The sequence below is a fragment of the Urocampus carinirostris genome, chromosome 8 (assembly GCF_059441175.1).
Source record: "Urocampus carinirostris isolate Australia breed hairy pipefish chromosome 8, RoL_Ucar_1.0, whole genome shotgun sequence".
Lineage (NCBI taxonomy): Eukaryota > Metazoa > Chordata > Actinopteri > Syngnathiformes > Syngnathidae > Urocampus > Urocampus carinirostris.
The window spans coordinates 36,704,302-36,727,921 of record NC_142356.1 but is presented as its reverse complement, the minus strand read 5'-3'; the positions used below and the strand labels follow the sequence as shown (position 1 = coordinate 36,727,921).

Genomic DNA, 23,620 nt, shown 5'->3' with positions numbered 1-23,620 from the left:
AATCAGAGAGCACTCACAACAGGGCTGGTAATGGATCCCCAAAGATCTGGAGTGCAGAGTGTCACATCAAAATGCTATCTAGGAGAGATAGGCGCAGAAGTGCTGTCAGCTTTGCAGCAGAGATTGAAGAGCTGGGGGGGTCAGACTGGTAATATTCAGCCCATTCACTTCAGGAACCTTCGTTTTAGAGTGTACTCACTTTTGTTGCAAAGTGGTTTAGTTATTAATGGCTATAGTTTGAGTTTTTAAGGGCTAAAATAATTTAACGCTGCTATAAAGGCTTTGCATCGACTACCATTAATTTTGTTAAAGTGATGTTTCTTCATTGTTGTTCTACTAAACACTATAATGAAATCTGCAGAAATGTGAGGAGTGCTCACTTTTGTGACATACTGTATATATATATACTGTAATAGTAAATAAAGTACCGGTACTATGAACAAAAAATGTTTTGGTGCCATCTACAAAAACACCACCAGAATAGAATATCAGTGAGTGTCTGTGTGTGTGTTTTTTTGTTTGTGTGTGTGTGTGAATGGGTAAAGTGTCTATTGTAAACCTCTTTGAAGGTCCTCAGTGACTGGTAAAGCGCTATAAAAATGCTGTGCATTTACCATTACTATTAAAATACTTACGAAAATACTCCTACCGAAATATTGTGACAGAACAGCCACAAAAATACAGTACAACTACCAAAGTGATCACATAATATTGGCGGGGACAAGCCAAAGATTGCTTGATATATATGGTAATATGCCACCTCTGTCAATGCCAAATCTACACCTTCTGGCAAAATTTCGCTACAGAACACTTTAATGTCTTTAAGTGACAGCTTAATTTATTTGACTTTGTGCTGTCTGTTGCCAACATTTGTAACATAGCAAGCACACCGTTCATTGCTTATCTCCCTCCATTGTCGCAGTGAAGTGCTACGAGAGGAGACTTTACCTTGTCTCTCTTCGCTTGTCTCTGGATCTATGTTAAATATTTTTGAATGGGGTCACTTGAAAGCCTGCGACACTTTGTTTTTTTCACTTTACACTCAATGCTTATACTCTGTGCTCATTGCACTGTGTGGAGGCTAAATGCAAACTAAACACTGAGTAGGTCACTGCCCTGCGATTGGCTGGCAACCAGTTCAGGGTGTCCCCTGCCCACTGCCCGGAGATGGCTGGGATGGGCTCCAGCCCCCCGCGACCCTAATGAGGATAAGCGGTACGGCTAATGAGATGAGATGAGACTATAGAAATGTAATGGGTTGTTTTTCAAATGAGGTTTTATGATTTGTAATAGTCCAACCGTCCGTGAAATCACCATCCAAAAAAACCCGCCCCCCTTAGCCACACCCCTTACTCCGACGTCACGCAACGGCTCTGCGTTTTGCACGGTGTGTTTTTTGGTCGCAGCTTCTGCCGCTGCTGATCGTGTCCCGGTGCCACGAAAAGAGACGTCTGGGATTGTTTTCTCATTTCTTTGTTTTTTTCATCTAAGGAGATGTCGACAATCAGAAGGGACGAAGGAGCTTGATTCCAAGCAAGAACAGAAAATAGGGAACGCCGTTGCACTTGAATGTGAAAATGGATGTTCCCGCCGCGGGAGAGCGCGTCTTTGCGGTGGAGAGCATCGAGAAGAAGCGTAGCCGGAAGGTCAGTCACATGGGAAATTTGAGATGCGGCTTACTATAAACTCCGATTGTTGACATGTTCTCTTCTTAAAACACGTGATAAGCCAAAGAGGCCCTTTCTCTCTCGGTTCATGCTGTTTTGTTATGCCTTCGCAGGGACGGTTCGAGTATCTGGTCAAGTGGCGTGGCTGGTCCCCGAAGTAAGTGACCTCCTATCTTGTCAGCAACTCCAACTCCAATATCCTATAGTACGGGATTAAAAAAATAATAATACAATTGCACCTTAAATGATGCACGAAATTTTTCATTTGTGAATTCACGACTTTTACACCTTTCCTTCACGTTTACGTGCCTTCCAGGTCCTTCCAAGTTTATTGTTTGTTTATGATAAATGTATCCACTAGGGCTGCAACTAACGACGGTTTTAATAGTCGACTAGTCACAGACTATTGAATTAAATTGTCTATTTTCATTGATATCAACGTTGTATGCAATGAGATTAGACATGACACTCCAAGGTGAACGTGTAATAAAGAGTTTGAATTGATATAAATAAGGATAAGGGCATTTTTTTACAACATAGTGTTTAGAGCAGGGTTTTTCATTCAGAGAGCTATTTTTTGTCTCTACTTCGTGCTAAGGGCACCCAGTTTGATATCCAAAATGACTATGTTGCTACTATATTATTACCTGACTAATTATTGGAAGTATGGTTAAAATGACTCAGTCATCCATTAAAGAAATCATAATGACCCAGCACTGTTGAGCTATTTTCAGAACAAGTCTGCAGGCACCTGAGCTGTCCTTGGGGATCACCCTTATGCCTGCGGGCCCCATGTTGGAGACCCCTGGCTTAGAGAAATGAAATGATCTGCATTTATATAGCGCTTTTCAAGTCAAGACTTCCCAAAGTGCTTTACATTGTGCTTCACATTTCCCAATAGCGGCCGTGCAGCCATGTAAGGCGCTAACCTGCTTATTGGGGGTATTAGGGGTTCAGTGTCTTTCCCAAGGACACTTCGACATGTAACATGGAGGAGCCGGGATCCCGCCACTGCCGCCCGGCCTAAGTTATAATAATTGTGCAATGTTTGTGAATGAAAGAGAATTGTGCATTGTAACAATAGTGAAATGAAAAGAAGTGCAAGAACATTTAAAAGCAACAACAAGAAAAGAAAATAAGCAGATGTACAGTTTTAGTACCACAACATTTAGCGGCCCAGATTTGTGCGCACGTCTAGGGTGGTGATGGCCCTGGGGAAGAAGCTATATCTGAACCTGTTCGTCATTATTTTGACGGACCTGTAGCGAACAATCTGATAATTATTCATTTAAGTAGTATTTTTAGTAGTGTTTTTATTTTCCGTACCCAGGGTAAAATGCTCCCAAAACCTAAGGAGATTTGGTACACGCACTTGATCTTGACGCCAGCATTTATGTATTTTTAGGTTACTGCTAGACACAGAGACACTATTGCTAATGTGCGGTTCTCAGTGGATATTATATTTATGTAGCAGCACTTATCTGTGTTGGAAAAATGTGTCTGGCGACAATAGTCGCAATGAATTTTATTGTTGATTATTTCTATTATTGATTTTTGTCCACAGCGTCGACTAATTGTTGCAGCCCTAGTACCCACAAGCTGTTCTGTAATTGCATATTTATCAATGTTCTAACTAACCTGTATAGATTGGCATTTCTTGCCATTTAAAGTGTGTGTCACATTTCTTCTAATGGCCTCCTCTTGCGACAGATATAATACATGGGAGCCCGAAGAGAACATTCTGGACCCAAGACTACTCCATGCTTTTGAGAACAGGTAACTTTATTTTTGGAAGTGATACACAAATTAGCCAACATGGCAAAACTTGTTTGAACTTGCTTTAGCCTACATTTCCAGTTTTCCATCAACATTTTCACCAACACTACCTACCGCTTTACACATTGGCCTACCGCTTGTCTCCCCTTGAAAACACCTATCAATTTAAAAACAAAAATGACTGAATTTTCCGATTTAAAAAAACAACAAAAAGTATTTTGCGTGAACAAACCGCTCCAACGATTGCCTTCGATTTCTGTTTTGGTCAAAGTTAGCCACTACCCGTGTTGTTGTTTTTTATATTCTGGAGAGGGACTGTGTTTTGGCGCTCAAAAGGTTGGCATGAGTGCATCAAAATCAAATGTAAGTAATAAAATCTAAAACGTCCAGTTGATGGCTTCCTAGCTTAAAATTTTGAGTAATGCAGCAGGTTCTAGGTCACTGTTTCTCAATCGGTAGGTCAGAACCCCAAAAGTGGTTTGTGGGGCTTTATCTTGGCAAAATAGTGCTAGGAAGAAAAAAGAAAATATGTTTGATTACAGTCCTTAACAGTAGACGGCGATAGTGCCTAGCTCAATCTCTTCTACCCGTTCAGTCAATCGGCGCGTTTGAGAGGCACCACATTCCGCGTTATTGTCAATTTTTTTGGTTTTGTTGCCTTTTTCTGGCAACAATAATGGGTCCCAAGAAAATAAGTGATGAGGGGGAAGAAAAGTGGAAAACAGTGACAAAAATGATCAGGTCAAAGAAGAAAACTATTACGAAAAATAAAAATGGTGTAAGACGGTCTGCCATTGAAGTGCTCCTGGTAGGTAAAGCAAATGGTTTAAAAATGTGATATTTTTAACGCTCCATAAGTACATTATTCTATTCACATAATTAAATAACTGTCAATGTTTAAGTACACAATTTATTAATATTTTGAATTTCATTTAGTATGTGACTATTTTAAAGCAATTTTAAGAAGTTGCTTGTATGCGAGTATATACAGTACTTGATGTCATTCTGGCTTTGCTACTCGTTTTATTTTTTTAAAAAGGTTAATATATTCTACTTTCTCTGCTTTAAACGGCACAATCCTTTCATTTGATATAGCTGAAATTTTGTCTTGATTTTGTCACAACTTGTCATTAGGGTGGACTGGTGGGTCCGGAAGTCAGACCAGTTGAGTTTCAGTGTTCTAGATGATGCTGTACGTCAGGTCTAAATGCCGGTACGATGGTTAAGAACTGTGCAGACCTTTGAGACTTTTTCTGATTAAGGGTTATAAAAATAAAGATCACTTGACTTGACATCTTTCAATCATCATCATGTTTTAAGCAAGATTTACGTGTTAGCAATAAGCCGCCTGCATCATGTGTTAGTTATTCAACACCATCCCATAGGATGGATTAGGATTATAACTGGTGTCATGGCAAGGTCAAATCAGGGTAAAGGTCGGAGCAAAGTGCGGCATTGGCCGCCCTTTTGTCACATGATTTCGTTGCATGTCATTGTCAGTTTATTTTTTCAAGTCATCGCATGCAGTTGTATTATCAAAAAAGCATAGACCTATACTTTATTCCTGTTTGTTCATTTGTTTCCTTTTGCATAAATTGTAGACATTATCTTACAACGTATTTTGATTCAAACAAATTGGCCTCCACTTGAAACATTTGTTATTTATTACAACAGTGTTTTATTCCTAACACATTTTTGCTTACGTAAGTGAAAGTCTAATATTTCCCTTGAAGTGATAAAAACTAGACTTTAGGATACACATTTTGAGTTTTTCTGGTCCTAATTTATTGAAAGTTCGCGTTAAAAACAAAAGTTTTGTTTACCACTAAAATCAATTGGCTTCATAAATCCAATCATCTTTTACCGTCATAATCTGACCAACTTCCCTCAGCTCCGCATTAGTGGGAGTCTTCTGTGGTTATCTTCTGGCTATGTGCTGTAAAATCTGTTAGCGGCGTCATAACTGAATAATTTCAATGTGTATTGTGCTAAATGTCACTGGCATTTCTCAAGCCTCTGTGTTCTTGCACACACTGCAACCTTTGAGGCGCAGGTCACACGTTAGCATGGACATCACTCTCCATCTGTTTCAGCAATTACCTCCCTCTCTCTTGCTCACTCTCTCACAAAAAGAGAGATTTTATTGAAACTAATTGCACGTCTCTCCGGGGAGCCAAATTGTCCGAATGCCAGGCTATGAAAATACACTGAGTCGTCACTGTAATTAGATGTGAGGGGAGGTGGTTGGGGGAGGGGACTGACATCACTCCTGTCTGCAGTATTGAGTTACTGCTGTGGAGAGAAGAGTATGGAGAGCGAGGAGAAAAAAAGTCAACAAGGGCCTCGAGCCTTCAGCGCCTGCATTCACTCACAAGAACACTTGGGTTTTTCTTTCAGGAGGATGAGACTCTTCTTTCTGCGGCGTTAACCCTTTACAGATTCGTAGCTCCAGTTTTGGCACACGTCGTCATAATTTATAACGTATTGTGTTGCTGCGTGACAGCAAGTTTACTTAGTGCAAGGCAGCTTCCTTCCTTCACAGCCTGCTGTTTCTCTCACAGGGAACGTCAAGAGCAGCTGATGAGCTATCGCAAGAGAGGACCCAAACCCAAGCACCTTCTGGTTCAGGTGAGAAAATAGTGCTGCATGTTTGTTTGTGGCTTTTTTATTCAGGCACAGCACTCCAAAAACAGCATCAATAATTTATAAACCAAAGAAAACATTAAAAAACTTGCATACAAACAGCTATACAATACATAAACATGTGCCCAAAGAGAGTTGGCCAAAGCGGAAAATTTTAAGTGCGTACCCCTGTTCCATTCTTTCCTTACAGGGAAGAAACATTCAAAATCAAAACAAGAAAACAGAACTTTGCCCCACAAATGAAAATCTGAAAATAAAGAAATCACATTTTAAACCGATAATGGTACCACTAGTGACTCCTATAACATATAATACCCAAAGAAACTCTTTATATATTAATATTATTCCGTATATTTATCTTAAATACATATAGTATAACATGGGACAGAAACCGTTCAGACCACTGAACAGCTGTATGCCAATGCCAACGTCTGGTATTGATCATCGATAGCATTGGAGCGTCGTTTCAAACAACAGTGGATGTAAGACAAGGCTGCATTCTCTCTCCAATTTTGCTCACCATCTTCCTGATGTGGATTGTGACCGAAGCCCTGGATTAACATGAAGGTACAGTCAGCATTGGAGAAAACAACATCACTCCGTTTTGCTGATGATATTGCCGTACTGGCAGGAAAAGAACAGGAACTGTCAATCGCCTGGATCAAGCATCAACGGTATAGGATGGAAATCAGCACAGAAAACAAAAACAAAAGTAATGGTCAACAACCCCCAAGTTCCCCCCTTAAACATCACCATCAACCACGAAGAGCTTGAACCCGTCACAAAATTTGATTATCTTTAAACTGTCCTATCCGCGAAGGGCCAGAACCAGAAATCATGGCCTGGATGATAGGAAAACAGAAAAAGAACTGGGCTGACAACATCAAAGAATAGACTTGTGTCAACTTTGACATGACCCAAAAACAGGCCAGGAACCATCAGCAGTGGAAAAAGCTGTACTCCTCAGTGGTTGCAACCCAGGGATTCGTAAACCGTGAAAATAAGAGACATTTTAAGGTCGTCATTTAAATCCTTAACCTTTTCGGGTGGCACAATGGCTTTTCAATGTTTTGCGAGAATATTTGAACTTGAGGTTATAGATTCCTCTGACCTTATGAGTGTCTGCTCTGTAAATGCATGATTTAAATTGAATAGCAAAAATGACATTATTGTCTAAAAAAGTGCTTCTTAGTGTTAGGACCAAATTAAAAAAGCGGAGGAAAAGTGAAAAACAGTGAAAACAGCAATCAAGTCAAAGAAGGAAAAGTCTATTTGTGGTGTTTTTAAAAATGAGAACTTTATAATCATATCAAAAATAGTGAATCCTAGCTTATATTGGGGGTTACTTTCCAGAAAGAACCTGTGATAGGCAAAATCTGTGAAGTAAAAAGAGTGTAGTAAGTGCAATGAAGTATTAATACATAGCTAATGTGTATCCCAGATAAAAACATTAAAAAAAACAGTACTGTACTGTAAATTCCGGATTACTTTCTTTCTGTTTGCTGGCTGTTTGACAATGAGATACGACAATACTTGTAAATGTGATTCAAACGCAGTATCTGTAGTTCCAAAAATACAAATGGCAATTTTTTTGTGCACGTTTACCTGACACAAGGTCACTCATCGGTTTCTTTTAATACCATTCAGGAATGTGTTAAATGTAACATGTGCTAAAGTGAGTGACAGGTCACAAAGCGCATCAGTGACATTCTTCTTGGCTGAAATCACTGACACAGGAAACACTTTAAAGTAATGTCACCAGAGGGGCCCGGAATGTAACACGGCCTCTGCCTGCAACAGGAAGTGTCTCAGGTTGTACTTGTAATGTAACCTCTAAGTGTCCAAAGTATAATAGAAAGCAAAAACCACTTGATATGTCAGTTATAATAGTTTAACAGTACCACACTATAAGGCGCACCAAATTATAACGGGCACCCCCAAAAATAATCTTTTGTCATATCGTTATCATACATAGGGCTCACCGGACTATTTGGCACGTGAAATTAAGACTACAGTAAGAGTTTCCGTGTGTAAAAGTTCATATTAATGCAATTGATTTATATGTGCCATGCATTCATATGTGCCGCTGACCAAAACTGCATAACATTAAATGCAATAAGAATGGAATCGAGTCATTGCTGCGAGAGTGCCAACACCCTACCTCTAGACCACCAGTGGTGAAGATGATATACAAAATGTCATTCTACCATATCCATGTATCACACTATTTCACAGTTCACAGTTCCACAACGCTGATTTGTGAAGTGTGGTGAGAGGTTTAAACAGTTGCTTCGTTTCTTCACCTGTGCAACAATAACCTCTTTGTTTAACTCCTTAACGTTCCTGTCAAATTGTCTTAAAATCTATATCCAAGACATACCCAAAGTAAATTGAATTGAACATTTTGGAGAATTAAGAGGTTTTGGTTTCTTTTGAAAGGTAACACTCAGAAGTTTTGTCCCAGACTCAAACACTGTAAGTAATAATAATAATATAATAATAATAATAATTTCCTTGTATTGTCATTCTGTGTAACAATGTACACAGAACGAAATGTCGATTGCACCTGACCCGTTGTAGCGAGCCCATGCAGCCGCAGCCAACAGAGGGCGCCGCCGACCACTTTTTAAGTCTTAGGAATGACTCGGTGCTACTAACATTCAATAATCGGAGTTGGAGCATACAGAAATAGGTTTTTATTCTCACCTAAATTTTGTTTTTTGTAATTGAATGCCTGCAGGACAGTGTAGCATGGGTGTATCAGCTGGATATTTGGTGAGACGGTAGCTTGAAGCCTTACCTGGTACCTTGTCATATTTGATCACAATCTGAAAGACTAATTATTGTATTTTACACATTTTTCTAAGGTCAGGCTATGGCGTTTCCAAAAGTGTCCATTGTTAGATGACTGCTTTACTACACTAAAAGCTTTGCATATTTGGATTTTACCGTGGCCATTAGACATTGTGAAAGAGTTGTAATGTTACATATCTCTTTCTAGAAGACAAATCAATGATTGTGCGCGTTATAATGGTGCGTAAAAATTGAATTACGAATTGCCTTGCCTTGCGCACTTTTAATTTCTGCTCTTATTTGAATGCACATCTAAAAATTGTATACACTTATGTTGAAAATGTTATTAGCCAACCAATGTGTCAATCATCATTTAAATCTGTTACTAGTGGCTGAAGATATTCGGCCGTATGGAGGTGATATCGGGTTTATAAAACAGGCTTATGTAGGCTAATGCGAGCTGGTGAATGGTGAAATAAGACTGCTATTGGCTGAAAAAGGGGTCAATCGAAAGGGGAGATGCTAAGTACCATATTAAGAATAATTGTGTGGGTGTTTATTTTGAAAGTGGATTTCTGGTGCGAAACAGACAAACATTTCAAAAAGCACCATTGAACAAAGAAGACACGCTTTTAGGCGGATGTCGATTTATCTGTCTGCTTTATCGTGTGTTTTGGGGTAAATATTTTACAAGGTTGGATTTTATGGCTTGTCCTTGTTGTAACAATGCCTTTTTTGCGGACATTCAAAGAATTTGATTACGGCCAAGGGACATAACTAGTGAGTTACGTGGGCTCTATAGTTTTCGGGTATCTTGTTTCAAACTTAGTGATGTTTCTGTGATGAGTATATTGTGAAATTTATAAGTACATCTAGAATCCCAAAGGTTTAAGCTTTACAATGATGCGTAGCATGACGTGTTTCAGTTACTGGTGACACCGTACAGACACGTATTTGTTTATCAAAAGGCTGGCGGCTCACTGGCAGGCCGGCGAAACGTTAAGTGGTTAAGAGCGTTACAAATAGTTGTGACTTGATTATAGAGTTTATGATAAAAACCTTGTCATATCTTTGTCCAGGTCCCATCTTTTGCCCGGCGATCTAGTCTACTTTCTGGCCTTTGTGAAACGTCCCTGCAAGACTGCAACGACAATACCAGTTCAATCCTGTCATCGCAGCCCCAGAAGCAGCAGTCCAAGTTTAACATTGAGAAGCAACGACAGTACCAGCCCATGAACAGAGACACTGAGACAGAGCAGCACACCAACGGCGTCAAGTTCTATTACCAGTTCAAACCCAACAAATGTCACTTTAAACAGCCGGAACCGCATGTGCAGGATTCTGTTTTTGAAAAGACCAGCGAGGTCAACACTCCTGGGATTCCTGTAAAAGAGAATAATCTCCCTCCAGTGCTGCAGCAAAAATGGTTCCGCGATAAGACTTCAGGAGTTCTAACCCAAGTCAAGGACATTACCATGAAGATGGGTAAGCTCCCGGCGGACCTCAACAGTCACCTGGACACTGAAAAAGCTAAGCCTAAACAGCATAACGGCGGCAAACTAAAAATTGTGAAAAACAAAAACAACGACGGGCGTATTGTTATTGTCATGAGCAAGTACATGGAAAAAGGAATCAATGCGGCGCAGGTTACCAATGGTGACCCCAGTTCCGCAGATGACACAGAAAGGCACATGGAGAAGATGAAGCTGGTCAGAAATCTTGGCCTGGTTAATGGATTTTCAAAGAAACCCAAAACCATCTCGGGATTTGCTAGAGACTGTACCAAAGCCCACGAGGATCCCACCCAAACTAGGGTGGCTGTGACAGAACAGGATAAACACCTTGAGGTCACGGGTCAGTGTCTGCCTCAATCTTGTCAGCCTTTACAACCCACACCCAAACCTAATCTGGCCTCTTCGCCTTTAGACACCGGAGCTCACGCCCTTGCTGAGAAGACAACAAGCCAAGGTGAGTCCCAAGGATTAAAGAGACACCTTTCTGACACTGACAGCGAGCACAGTGATAACAAAAGGTTTTTAAGCTCTCGTCACACACACTCCGCACCACCCCAAAGCATTAGCACTGACCAAAATGGCCTCCAGGCTCCATTTTCTTTGCCGTTCTGTGACTATGCTGCCCAAGAGGAGCCTATTGACTTAAGAATTGTCAAGCCCAAGCCTCTGGTCACTGCTTCTGTACTGGGACTTCACTTGCAGGCGGACTTGCAAGTGAAAGAGCAAACTCCAAGTCAGCCTGTAGCTGACAGTGTTGAGACGTTGGATTTGACAACTGTCGATGAGCAGGACAAAGGCCAAGTGGAGACTTTGTTTCCTTCCTTCCAACCCTCTTTGGGGAATATCATCATCACTGACATTACCACAAACTGTCTCACGGTTACCTTCAAAGAGTATGTTACAGTCTAACTGTATTCATGTACATGAGAGATATATGTATTTACAATGGCTTGAATGTTCAAATAGAACCTGTTTTTATATCATTTTGTAAAGTTCAATAAGAATTCGCTTTTTTTATTTGGTTTTATCCTGCATGATATGTTGTCATTTGGTATGGCCTTATCAAATGGAGTTATTTCAAACTTGAAAAACAACAAAACAAATGTTACAAGCTAAAATAAAACACTTGAGTTAAAAATAACCCAGTTTGGGTCAAGAGTAAACTTATTCATTACTTGGGTTGATTATAACTAACTTTAGGTTGATGTAAACAAACAACCATATTTCTAAGCACATTCTGTTTGAAAAATCGTACGCAAAAATTAGGTTGCTCTTGAACATTCCCTAAACCTCATGCTCTCTTAAAGGTACAGTGTGTATTATTTGACCACGAATATTGCTGTATGGTGTAGTGTAACTGAAAATATGTTTTGTGAAAAAGCACAAGGAAGAATACAAACCAGAAAGACTAAAAGTGACAAATGCACCATTTTTCTTCTCTTTTTTCCTCAGCCTTTTTGAAGTTTTTGGGTACCTGTCGCAGCAAGATGGCTGACAATTATGTCAGTTCTCTTTAGGGGAGCCACATGTTATATAAAATAGATACAAATGTATTGGTATGTTTTGCTTACTATTCAAACCAAGTTTTTTTGATTAATGAAGTTTGTTCTACCACTAGGAGTTGCTACATAGTACACACTGTTCGTTTAAAAGAACTAATGTAACACAATTTGCTCATATTTTTGCAAACCCTCCAGTAAACATTTGTTCATGACCACCCAGTTTGATGTATATCATAAGGTTTGCATAATTTAAAGCTGTGGTGTGTCATTTGAGGTGTCCCTAAAAAGTTGATGGTTGATTTTTTTTTAGCAATGCCCAATTGAGTTCAAAGAGCTTTTTTTCTACCACGTCTATCTGCTTTTATCTTACTTTAGCTAACACTGTTCTGGTTCGCGCGACACATTAGGTAAAAATACAGGGGGGGTTGAAGAGGGACTTTATGATTATCGCATTTTCATGTTAGTGTAAAAAAAGATTTACAAATTTGTTATTCAAGCGTGTCTAAGAAAATTCACATACTTGATGGATGAGCTGACTGAGACAGCAATCGTGACTTTAGGACAGTTTGTCTAAATTCCAGACAGCACGTTTAACAACAACAAAACAACTCTTCTGAAAAAAAAAATAAGGGTTGTTTTGGTCAGCACCCCCACAAATGAAAAATGGGCGGTTTGTTTGTAATAACCCGAACCATTAGAGTCTTTTTTTAAACACATGCAATTTGGTTGTTTTCTACTAAACCGCCCCTTCTAAAACAATTTGTCTTGAATTCTGTTGTTTATAACAATCTCAAAATGACCTCAAAGAAAGGAATAGCATTTTCAAAAAAATCCCTTGATATGTTTTTAGTTTAATAGACACTCAAAAAATGAGAGAATACATCAATGAAGTTTTAACTTGTTAGGCGAACAATCAAGGACTTTTGAAGAAACCCTTACAAAGACATCTTCCAAATCTATTCTAAAGCCCTCTCCTGAGCCCTTTTCTTTTAATAAAGTCCCTTTGGTTACAAAAAGCAGATTCACCCTAAAGGGTGTGAAAATCAAAGAACAGCATCATTAGGGGACAACAGCGACAATACTCATGACAGTGCATAATAGTCAAAATAACAAACAACAGTGAGGTATAATAGTCCAAAAAACTGAAAACAACTTATCAACCTTCAAAACCAGGCCATTTAACGTTGACTAATTTTATACAAAACCACCCAGAACGTTGGATCGAACTGATTCAAGTGGTGAAAAATGCATTTTTGTCCTGTTTTTTTACTATATGTCTGTTTTAGATTGCAGTCTTAAACCAACTAAACATGCACTTATGTTCTTCCTAGGGGCTTGTGCTCACTTTTGTCATCTGTATTGAAATTTTTGTAATGAATAGAGGCTTTATGAAAATGTTTGTAAGGAAGAAATTTATACGGAAACTTGGTAAAATACACTGTGGTGTGTGCTTGCGTGTGTGTTAGCAGGAAGTGTGAACAGATGTATGTTTAAATACTTGTTTATACCAAACAAGGAAAGTACTTTTTGTCAAGAAGTGTTGTTTGTATTTCTAAAAAGAGCAATGTGTTAAATGAAACAAGAGCAATGTCTGTCTGTACCTTTGACACTCCTTTGTTCAGATGTTTGTAACATCCATCCGTTCATGCATTATCTGCACCGCTTATCCTCAGTAGGGTCGCGGGGGTTCTGGAGCCCTTCCCAGCTATTTTCGGGCAGTGGGCAGGGGACACCCTGAACTGGTTGCCAGACACTCACAGGGCACACAGACAATTTGCTCGTTCATTCACACCTAGGGACAATTTGGTTCGGCTAATTAACCTGATATGCATGTTTTTGGAATATTGGAGGAAACCGGAGTGCCCAGAGGATACCCACACAAGCACGGGGAGAACATGCAAAGTCCACACAGGAAGGATCCAACTCATGTCCTGTCGTGCTGCCTATGTTTACAACGATACAAGCATTTGTTTTTTTGTTTATCAAAAACTTTTCAGACCCATTTTAGTAAGTAACATAATTTCTGGACCATAAGCAGCACCTGACTATGTCCCCCAACCAATACATTTTTAAAGGAAAAACATTTGGAAATGCGTAACCCACACCTGAATATTAGCCGCATGTGCCCACTTTGAAACATGAGATATTTACTAAAAAACAATACACAGAAAGTTGTCAAAATTTTGAAAGCTTTTTTTGACTTCTCTTCCCGTTTCCAGTGTCTCTTCATCAATGCAAGGGTTTTCGTCCAGCCGCTTTGTTTACTTTATCGGCCAGCTCAATTGCTTTTACTATGAAAGCTGCTTCACATCCTTTTTTTTATTTCCATGATGGCCTGTTTGTGCTGATCATATTCATGTACAAAGTACGTTGATGGTTCACTTTGACGAATCCCTTAAGCATCTTAGGCAAGTACATCTTGGGTTTGCTCCCCCACATGAAACAGTACGGGTTTTGTTGGTTACCTGTAACAGAAAAGCCTCCTGACCTGGTTCAGATACAACACCTTCATCATCTGGTCGTCGTTGTTTTTTTTTTGTGTAAGGCGTTATCTTGTACATTAAACATCTCTGCATAAGCCGCAGGGTTGAAAGTGTGTTGCGGTTTATAGTTCCGTACCGGGAACTGATTATTAAGTCTATAAGAGTGGTTTACCAAACTAGTTTTAATTTATTTTTTTCAGCACTGCATTGGACATTATTTATGGGAATGACAGCCAGTTATTCTGAGTGGTTAGTCTGTGCTTTGTACTATCAATTCTCTTTTCAGGCTTGGGGTTCCAAGTGTGTTTGAAAAGCACATATCAAACCCTTATCAGATTATACACATAGATGAACACAGTGATTCTTGATTACTGACATAAACAACAATTCCTAAGTAATCTAGAAGAGTGGGTGCACGTGAAGTCAATGCTACCTTAACAGTTTCGCAATAATAAAATGATTTGCAAGATGAATTTGGTGTACGTGCTGATGTGCTTTCCTTACTGCTTTTATTTTGTTTTAATGACGTTGACCGCATACATTTTTGCTGCCAATTTTGCTTCCCGATATTGCATCATCACTCGTGGAGACAGGTGCCGTCCACTGTGTTGTTTTTCCCAGAAGTGTTATTGCAGTCTCCCATTTTTTTCATTTTGCTTTGTCGAAAACGGAACAGCGCTCTCGTGTATAAACGTCACACCGCCTGCTATTGTTGCCTTCCGCGCATGCTAGCGCGGTGTTTCGCAAATCGTGCAAATCAGAGCGTTTCCCGTGCCCCATTTCACGCAAGGGATGTGCACGAGAAGAGAAAATGGCTGGCTGTTTTATTCTTGCTCTCGTCCACGATGTCAGGAGGGTGCAAAACGCTATGCAGCAGCTGCAGCGAGAGCGGAATGTCGTGTTTTCCGGGTGCGACAGCTGCAAAGGACAGGAGAGAGAATGCTCATTTGCATGTGGCGCGAAACCCAAACGTTTCTATTTTGTTTTACTTTGTGTCGCGTTGTCTATTCATATCTTACTTCGTCACTGGCACATCAGGCTCGCTGCGCGTAGCCCGGCCACACCAGGTCCGCCATGCTCTTCACAAATTTTCTAGTTATATTCCAAAGCCAGGACCGAACATGCATATTTTAGCATTCTGCAGGACATTCGTTATATTTGCATAGAACGATCTGTCACCCTAAGCCAAATGCTCCCCTTATTGATGACTGCAATTCCTTTGTTACGCAATTATGTGTCTTAAAATCACAACGCAGCAACTATTTACCCATAGCAAGACAGAATGCGAATATTTTATCGATCTACGATGACGTCGTCCTCTGCCACCAGTGACTGAGACGATCCGGACTAGAGTTGAAATGGGAAAGATTAACAAAAGGTGTTAAAAATAAATCCCGTACATAAATCGTTATACGGCGTACATAATTTAAAATGATCAAACAAAAAAAACGTACAAAATACAGGGAAAAGGTTGAGTTGACAGGTATGTATTCCGTTTTTATAAATTAAATATTTGTTTGCGGCTTTTTATTTAGGCACAGCACAAACAGAACAACAAAATCTGACACTAATCAGCAAAATATTATGCTCAAAAACAAGTTCTACAATGCAATAATATAATACAGGAACGTGTGCCAAAGGGGCGTAGTCTAAAGCAAAAGCTCTTAGGTCCATACCCCTTTTCAATTTCTTTCCTTGCCGAGGATATATTCTAAATCAAAAATCACTAAACCTTGGCCTCACAAAAGGGAAATTATAAAACAAATAGATTACATTTCTTTCTACAATACTGTCCCCAGCTATTCATATTCTGTTCGTATGCATTTTCACAAAATGAAATAAACGTACATTTATCCCATCGTATTATTTGACGACAGTGCATAGATATGGGGATTGGCAAACTATGGCCCGTGGGTCACATGTGGCCCGTCAAGCTTTTTGATCTGGCATGCCAAATGTTAAAATATGGTAACATTAATAAAGGGATACTACTAATAAAATTGTGTTGACTTTGTCCCCAACATTTAAATAGCTGGCTACTTTTTTCTCTACATGCAATTTTACCAGGTATTTATTATGTCTATCATGATATTTATCAATTTTAATGAAAAAAACAACACGTCTCAGCTTTCTGTATTTAATTGTATATTTCATTCATATTATCAAATTTAGTGCTTGAAATATGGACATAATTTCAAGGGCGTCGTTTTTGCAGGAACGAAGAGAGCGTGTCCCAACTAATGTCGAACAAACATTGTTTTGTTCCAACAATATTATGTGATCACTTCAAAAGTGCAAATGTCCCGACCAATGCCAAGACCAAACCTCCACTTTTGCACAATTCATGTATCTCCTTTAATTCTGCGTGTTTTCAAACCTCTGAAGAAATTGTCTATTTATAGATAAAAAATAAAATATACTCGTCTGCCTGTTTATTCATTCGTACATGCAAATTGCTGCTGCAATTCGAATGTCCCCATTTTTTCATCATATTTTGTTTGTTTGCGTGAATTTGAGGCTGACCAAAATGGCAAACAAATGATATATGTATTTTTTAAATAGCAAGGACGATATAAGAGAATTGGAAACACCTACATTATCCCTTTTTCCTTATATTGCCGATGTGTCGCTTAGCAGACGGCATTGGTAGCTACAGTACCCCAAAAAAAAAAACAATCAATTGCTCTTTTCCCTTTTAACCTGGCCCCTCTGCCAATGCAACGCTTGGATTAAAAAGTTAGGGGTTTTTTGGTTTGGTTTTGGTTTTGTTTTTTATTTTACACACGGAATCAATCTAAGTATGCATATTTAAAGTCGAGTGGTTAAAAAATAATGAATGCGCATTCGACAGAAGTCATATCTAATATTGCAAGTTGCTGCAACAAAATTTGAAGGGAAAATGTGCATTATCAAGGGGTGATAATGACCAAATACAGTAGATAATTAGACATCGGAAACAGAAATCATAACGCTGCAAACAAAAAAAAGCCCCCCCCCTGGAAAAACTAATTGTAGAAATCGGGTCTTTTACAATAAAACTGGGGATTGTAACACATAAACTTAAATTGTACCGTGTATTTTAAAATGTGCAGGGTTGATCGAAATTAAAAATAGGCCTATCTATATGTCTATATTTGTATAGAAAATATGCATAAAATAACTAAATTATGAATAATTTCTGAAGGTAAAGTAAGTATTTTTATAATATATGTTTTTGGAAAACTAATGTATTTCTATCTCACATCCATGCGCTTAATTCCCCCCAAAACACCAATTTATTCATCTTGTATATTATCTAGAAAAAGAAAAAAAACGACGACAACTCCAAAATAAGTTACTAATAGAAATAAAATAAACATTGATGAGGAAGTCTCTATTTCTTTAGTTTTCGTCGGTTTGCAGTAAAATTAAAATTATTACAAGTGACAATTAATATAAGGTCATGGGCAATTATTGAAATTGTGTTATCATTATAATGATCTTTTTATCGTGAAGTAACGATTTGTATTATTTTTGTTAGCTTTTGTTTTAGATGAGGGCGGCGGACGGTTGTAGCGCCATCAAAGCGCAAAATCTTTCCTTATTTTAGTCTTTCGTGACGAAACAAATTTTCATCGTCCGCTAAAATGTAAACAATAATATTTTCTTTGTGCATTTCTTTGGCATGCCTGACATGAGGCGAATATTGAGTAATTAATACTTAATGTATTTGTTTTTGTGAACCGGTTCAAATAACTGTGGTCACATTTGTGTCCTCGTTCTGACTATTATTCAAAGTAAATAGAAGAGAAGATTACTTAAAAAATAAAGTTTGGAATTCTATTCATCAAGCAACCGATTTAGAAAGGCATTCATTCTACTTAATTTATGTGTTTTGTTCATTAATCAGTATTGCAAACAAAAGTCTACACTAGAATGGCAGGAGAATTTTATATCTGAAAGTAATTGATATATTCGTTTTGTAAACGAAAAAGATACAATTGTGAGAGAGAAATCCTGCGGACAATTTTGTATACGGACCCTTTGGCTAAATAGAATAGAATAGAATAGAATAGAATAGAATAGAATAGAATAGAATAGAATAGAATAGAATAGAATAGAATAGACATACCTGTCAATATATACGTTTCCCCTGTATTTTTTTGTAAAAAAAAAAAGTTAAAATAAAACGAACTCTTAAAACAAAATAAAATAAACCAACTCTTTTAAAACAGTTTTTTTATTAGACCGATCTCATTTTGCCCATTTTACCTCTAATCTTTCCTCTAAGAAGCAACACGAAATGTATACAGCAAGAGGAGAAATAACGAAGAAAGACGCCGAGAGACTGGTTTGTGTCGATTCCCGGCTCCTCCGTGTCATATGTCGAAGTGTCTTTGGGCAAGACACTAAATCCCTTATGCCCCCTATAAGCAGGTCGGCGCCTTGCATGGCTGACTCCCGATTGGTGTGTGAGTGTGTGTGTGAATGGGTAAGTGTGAAGCACATTGTAAAGCGCTTTGGGAGGTCTTCATTGACTTGAAAGGCGCTATATAAATGCAGACCAATTAGCGTTTACCATTTAATTGGAAAACAAAACAAGCCCTTTTTACACAAATAATCTTAGTTTTTATTCTACATAGTCTGTCTTTTGGTGGGTAAATAGGTGCCGCGTTGTGTTTTTAGAGTTTATTATTGCCTATCAAGAGGAATTGCACTCATTAAAGGTTGGCTGAGGTTGACAGGCATAGAATAGAATAGAATAGAATAGAATAGAATAGAATAGAATAGAATAGAATAGAATAGAATAGAATAGAATAGAATAGAATAGAATACAACAAAGTTTGGATAAGCCTTCCTTTGGGATCTGCCATAATTATTTTACTTGGATTTGTGTCTATTTTATTTATATGTTAACAATTGTGTGTGTGTTTTAGATGTTTTGGGTTGTTAGGTAGATAGAGAAAAGGAATGGGATTTTATTGTGTTTTTGTACACTGAATGATTTTATACAGCACTTTAAGTGGAAAAACATTAGCTGAAAAGGGCTTTACAAATAAATGTGATTTGATATGAATAATGTCGTTTATTACGCGCTGCTTTGATACTTTTTACGTTCATGTAATAATTAATAAGGCGAACGATTGGCTGGGGTTAACAGGTATGAAATAGAATAGAATAGAATAGAATAGAATAGAATAGAATAGAATAGAATAGAATAGAATAGAATAGAATAGAACGGAACGGAACAAAACAGAATAGAATAGAATAGAATAGAATAGAATAGAATAGAATAGAACAGAACAGAACAGAACAAAACAGAATAGAATAGAATAGAATAGAATAGAATAGAATAGAATAGAATAGAATAGAATAGAATAGAATAGAATAGAATATGTATTGCGCATTCCTTTAAAGCTTTGTGCGCTTCAAATGTGTCTTCTATCCAATTTATTAAATTTATATAATTTATGTTCATGTTATCACACATTAAAGCATTCTTGTATGGATGATACTAACAATTTAGGCGGAGAATAATTGTATTTTTAAACCCTCCCTATTTTGAGACGAAAACCCGTCCCGCTTTAAGCCCCTCCCCCTCACTTAGCAACCTGAACACGTAGCAACGGTTGAGCCAATGAACTTCGTCCTACTGGGTCCACAGACTGCGGTTCCTTAGCAACGGTGTAAAAATGCGCTGACGTCCATTTTCCGCTCGACAGTATTATGGTCTGTCGGGAATTCAGAGTGGCAGAAGGACTGGAGCAAAAAAAAAAAACGATCTCAGCGCTAGCAAGCTAACGGTAGGTTGCACTGGACCCAACATGGAGCTCTCTGCCGTCGGGGAGAGGGTGTTCGCTGCAGAATCAATCATCAAACGCAGGATAAGGAAGGCATGTAGAATTTCTTTTCGCCGTGCGGAATTTGAAAAAAATGCTTGTTTTGTCACATTACAAGCTAAATCACGTTTTTTGTGTTCCTAATGGCATGCAGGGTCGGATCGAGTACCTCGTCAAATGGAAAGGATGGTCTCCTAAGTAAGTGTCGCTATTTATGAACGCATTTGATGTCTATGTGCGCGTAGCTGCAGTTAGCTTCGCGTGGCTAGCACGATCTATATGACGAACCGAATCTCTTGAGTCCGCTTCGTGAACCTCACTCGCAAATTTTGTGCCTCAATAAATCAGATACAGCACATGGGAACCGGAAGAAAACATTCTGGATTCGCGATTGTTTGCGGCTTTTGAGCAAAGGTACGGAAACGTTACGGGTTGTCACGTGCACTTTGATCGGTTGACCTTTACTAAGACGCGTCTAGATTTATTATTTTTTTGTATTGGTTCTGAACAGGGAGCGTGAAAGGGAGCAGTTCGGGCCCAAAAAAAGAGGACCAAAACCTAAGCATTTTCTCCTCAAGGTAAGGATATGCTTGACAACGTTTTTATATGACAACAAACTAACAAATGCAACGCGGCACCTATTTACTCACAAGAACACAGACTATTTAGAATACTGAGACAATATTAGCAATCTTCAATGACGCTGTCGACTGCAATCAGTGACCGAGACGATCCGGATTAGAGCCGAACTGGGAAAAACGAGATCGGTCTTTTTAAATATATTTATTTTCCCGTACGAAAATGTTATACTCAATTTGGCATGATCAAGGAATGTATAAAATAGGGGGGACGTATAAGTTCACAGCTATGAAACTTGTGGCAACGTTTGATAGGTAGAATCCCAAGAAAAATATAACTTATTTTATTTAACTAGGGCGCACAATCATAGTTCATGCATGCACGCACAACAAAGTTGTTGGCTCATACAAATGAAAAGAAAAAACATTCTATATTCTATAGTTTTATTCTTTAAGTCCACTAAAGATTACTCTTCTTTAGAACACATTTAAACTCTAAAAACACATAAAAAATAGCCAGAAATTTGGTAATAATTGATTGACATTCTTTCATTTAAAAAAAGAAGTAACCTATGTTAAGAAATGGGTTCTGATTTGGGTATGGTTCTGTAAGATTGGACTGAAATGTTTTATTCTTATTATTATTGCTTAAAATGAACAAAAAAATCTTTTTTATTTCTTCTTAACAATGGTTAGGTCAAATTAACGTAAATAACCTTTGGGGACTTTGAAATTGGGTCATTTTTGACACAACTGTTTTTGCAAACCAAAAGGGCTAGTTTTTTATAAATAAGGCAAATTTTCAGGCATTTTCCATTATTTATGCCCATAAACGCCTTTTCCTGACCACATTTGTAACAATCCTCAAGTTTATCCCGATCTAAATGGGAGCCTGTGTTATGAGCAGAAGGTTGTTAAACAGGGTCATTGGAAGTTCAGAGGTGAAAAAGAGGTCCAGAAAGGAACTTGGTCCTGTAATTGTCTGTTTTATAGCACTTAATGACTCTTGGTTTAACCATAATAAAAACAATTAAATAGACAAAAACAAGGGAAGCTGTGATTCAACTTGACCCATAAACATTGAAAAATACAATTTATTTATTTGTTTAAATAGGCCCAAGCCTCCAAGTCTTCTGAGTTCCGGAAAGAGGCTATGCGAGGGATCCGGATCAGTTATCCCACTTCAGAGCCTGTTGTCACCCAGAGGGCCCGAGAAGGCCTGAGATCCGTCGTTCCCACTATCTTCCCACCTCTGGATGTCAACCGAGAAGAAAGCTTTTGCGTCAGGCCTCCTGATTTGGCCCACAAGCAGCAAGCCAGCCCCCAAATTCCCAAGAAGAGAGGTCCGAAGCCCAAGCTGCGTTTCCAGGATGTAAAGAGAAAATCTGACGAGTTGGTGGGACATAATTCTCAAATATTGAGGGAAGAACATCTTAAACTGCTCGAAGTATCTCATCATGGGTGTCCTAAAAACCACCAGCATGGTCATAAACACCACCGGCACCACCATCATTCTGCACAAATCAGGCCCACGCACGAGATTGTTAAGAGCTCAGGTTCTTCCAAGCACCAGACTGGCGCCAGCCCGCTGTTACCCACGGAAAAGCCGTTCTTCCTGGATAAGCCTGCTCCGACCCGGCTGGACTTGGACCTGGATCAGGTGAAGTGGAGGCCGTCTCTGTGTGACTTGGACAAAGTTCTGGTGACGGATGTTACCGCCAACTTCTTAACCGTTACCATCAAGGAGAGCAGCACATCCAAAGGCTTCTTCAAAGACAAGAGATGATCATCTTCATGCACTGGTTACATGTATTTTGTGTGTAAAATTTGTACAGTTTGGTTCAGATCAGAAAATGTTTTCTTCTCCCCACCATGCTGTTAATATTTAGAATTGTAGTCAAACATACAGCCAGCGGGCGGGCCACGTCCCGATGATTTCTGAGTATGTCAAAAAAAAAATAAGCGATCTAGGTAATTTCTATCAAAAGTTGTGATTTTTTAAAATAAATGCAAACCAAAATTCTCCTTTGGACGTTAGAGGGCAGTCAAATATATACTCTCTACTTAGTAGTCTCAGTAGTTTGATCAGATGTTGTCTAATTTTTTTGTCCAATGCTTTGCCAAAACTTTTACTTTATGTGTTTTTTATTTATTTCAAACCAGTTCCACAGCTCCACCTTGAGTTTGTATAGTGTGGTGAGTTTGTTAAGGTGTAAATACGCATTCACTCAACTGTTAAAATAAAGAAGTGAACACATTCAATGCCAAACATGTAAATCCGTTTTGTCCATTTTTTGTGAATGAACGTGTTATGCTTAAAAAAGATCCATTATCATCCATGATTTCAATATCCAGAGTAGGCCACTAAAGTAATCTGGTTGATGGATTATAAAACTGAAAAACAATTTCTGCATCTGCCTAACAGCCAAACTGAGTTTGATTTTCCAGCTGTAATTTGTAATGAATTGACAAAGACTTATCGATGGATCCAAGAAACTTTGTGTTGAAAAGTATTAATCAGTTCTCGTTTTTTTCTGTTGAAATCCAAACTTTGTTTCAGATGTTGAACATTTCATTATACCGGTACATAAAAACCCGAGGCCTTGCTGTTCTTTGTGGCTCTATTTTGCATAGTTTATCTTATGAAAACAGCATTACATAAGGCGGTTAGAATAAAATAGACGTGTTTTTAACAGGCCTGTTTGTTGATTTTATCAAGAAGAGCGTGCGTTAAAAAGGACGTGAGTGCACTTATTTATCAGGCCACAAACTAAAAAAAAACAATCGGGTATATTTTCACCTATCAATTTGCTGTTTTTTTAGCGACATTTACGCTTCTTTTGTC

General features: G+C 38.5%; 2 protein-coding genes across 2 annotated transcripts; both read left to right on the top strand.

Moving 5' to 3' along the window:
• Positions 1 to 1,378: 1,378 nt before the first annotated feature.
• On the top strand, positions 1,379 to 14,851 carry LOC148361790 (E3 SUMO-protein ligase CBX4-like). The gene is made up of 5 exons (XM_088342567.1): positions 1,379 to 1,646; positions 1,781 to 1,824; positions 3,378 to 3,443; positions 6,005 to 6,071; positions 9,959 to 14,851. The coding sequence occupies exons 1-5, from the start codon at positions 1,578 to 1,580 to the stop codon at positions 11,300 to 11,302; spliced, it is 1,590 nt and encodes a 529-aa protein (XP_088198693.1). The 5' UTR covers positions 1,379 to 1,577; the 3' UTR covers positions 11,303 to 14,851.
• Positions 14,852 to 20,125: 5,274 nt separating this feature from the next.
• cbx8b (chromobox homolog 8b) lies at positions 20,126 to 23,374 on the top strand. Its single transcript, XM_088342568.1, has 5 exons — positions 20,126 to 20,251; positions 20,352 to 20,395; positions 20,546 to 20,611; positions 20,709 to 20,775; positions 21,890 to 23,374. The coding sequence occupies exons 1-5, from the start codon at positions 20,183 to 20,185 to the stop codon at positions 22,559 to 22,561; spliced, it is 918 nt and encodes a 305-aa protein (XP_088198694.1). The 5' UTR covers positions 20,126 to 20,182; the 3' UTR covers positions 22,562 to 23,374.
• The last annotated feature ends 246 nt before the right edge of the window (positions 23,375 to 23,620 follow it).

Excerpts from the sequence above, each read along its gene's own strand:
- LOC148361790 (XM_088342567.1), top strand. The coding sequence starts at position 1,578 with ATGGATGTTCCCGCCGCGGGAGAGCGCGTCTTTGCGGTGGAGAGCATC. Across the intron at positions 3,444-6,004 it reads CTCCATGCTTTTGAGAACAG|GGAACGTCAAGAGCAGCTGA; the intron begins GTAACTTTATTT and ends TTTCTCTCACAG. Across the intron at positions 6,072-9,958 it reads CCAAGCACCTTCTGGTTCAG|GTCCCATCTTTTGCCCGGCG; the intron begins GTGAGAAAATAG and ends ATCTTTGTCCAG.
- cbx8b (XM_088342568.1), top strand. The coding sequence starts at position 20,183 with ATGGAGCTCTCTGCCGTCGGGGAGAGGGTGTTCGCTGCAGAATCAATC. Across the intron at positions 20,252-20,351 it reads TCAAACGCAGGATAAGGAAG|GGTCGGATCGAGTACCTCGT; the intron begins GCATGTAGAATT and ends AATGGCATGCAG. Across the intron at positions 20,612-20,708 it reads TTTGCGGCTTTTGAGCAAAG|GGAGCGTGAAAGGGAGCAGT; the intron begins GTACGGAAACGT and ends GGTTCTGAACAG.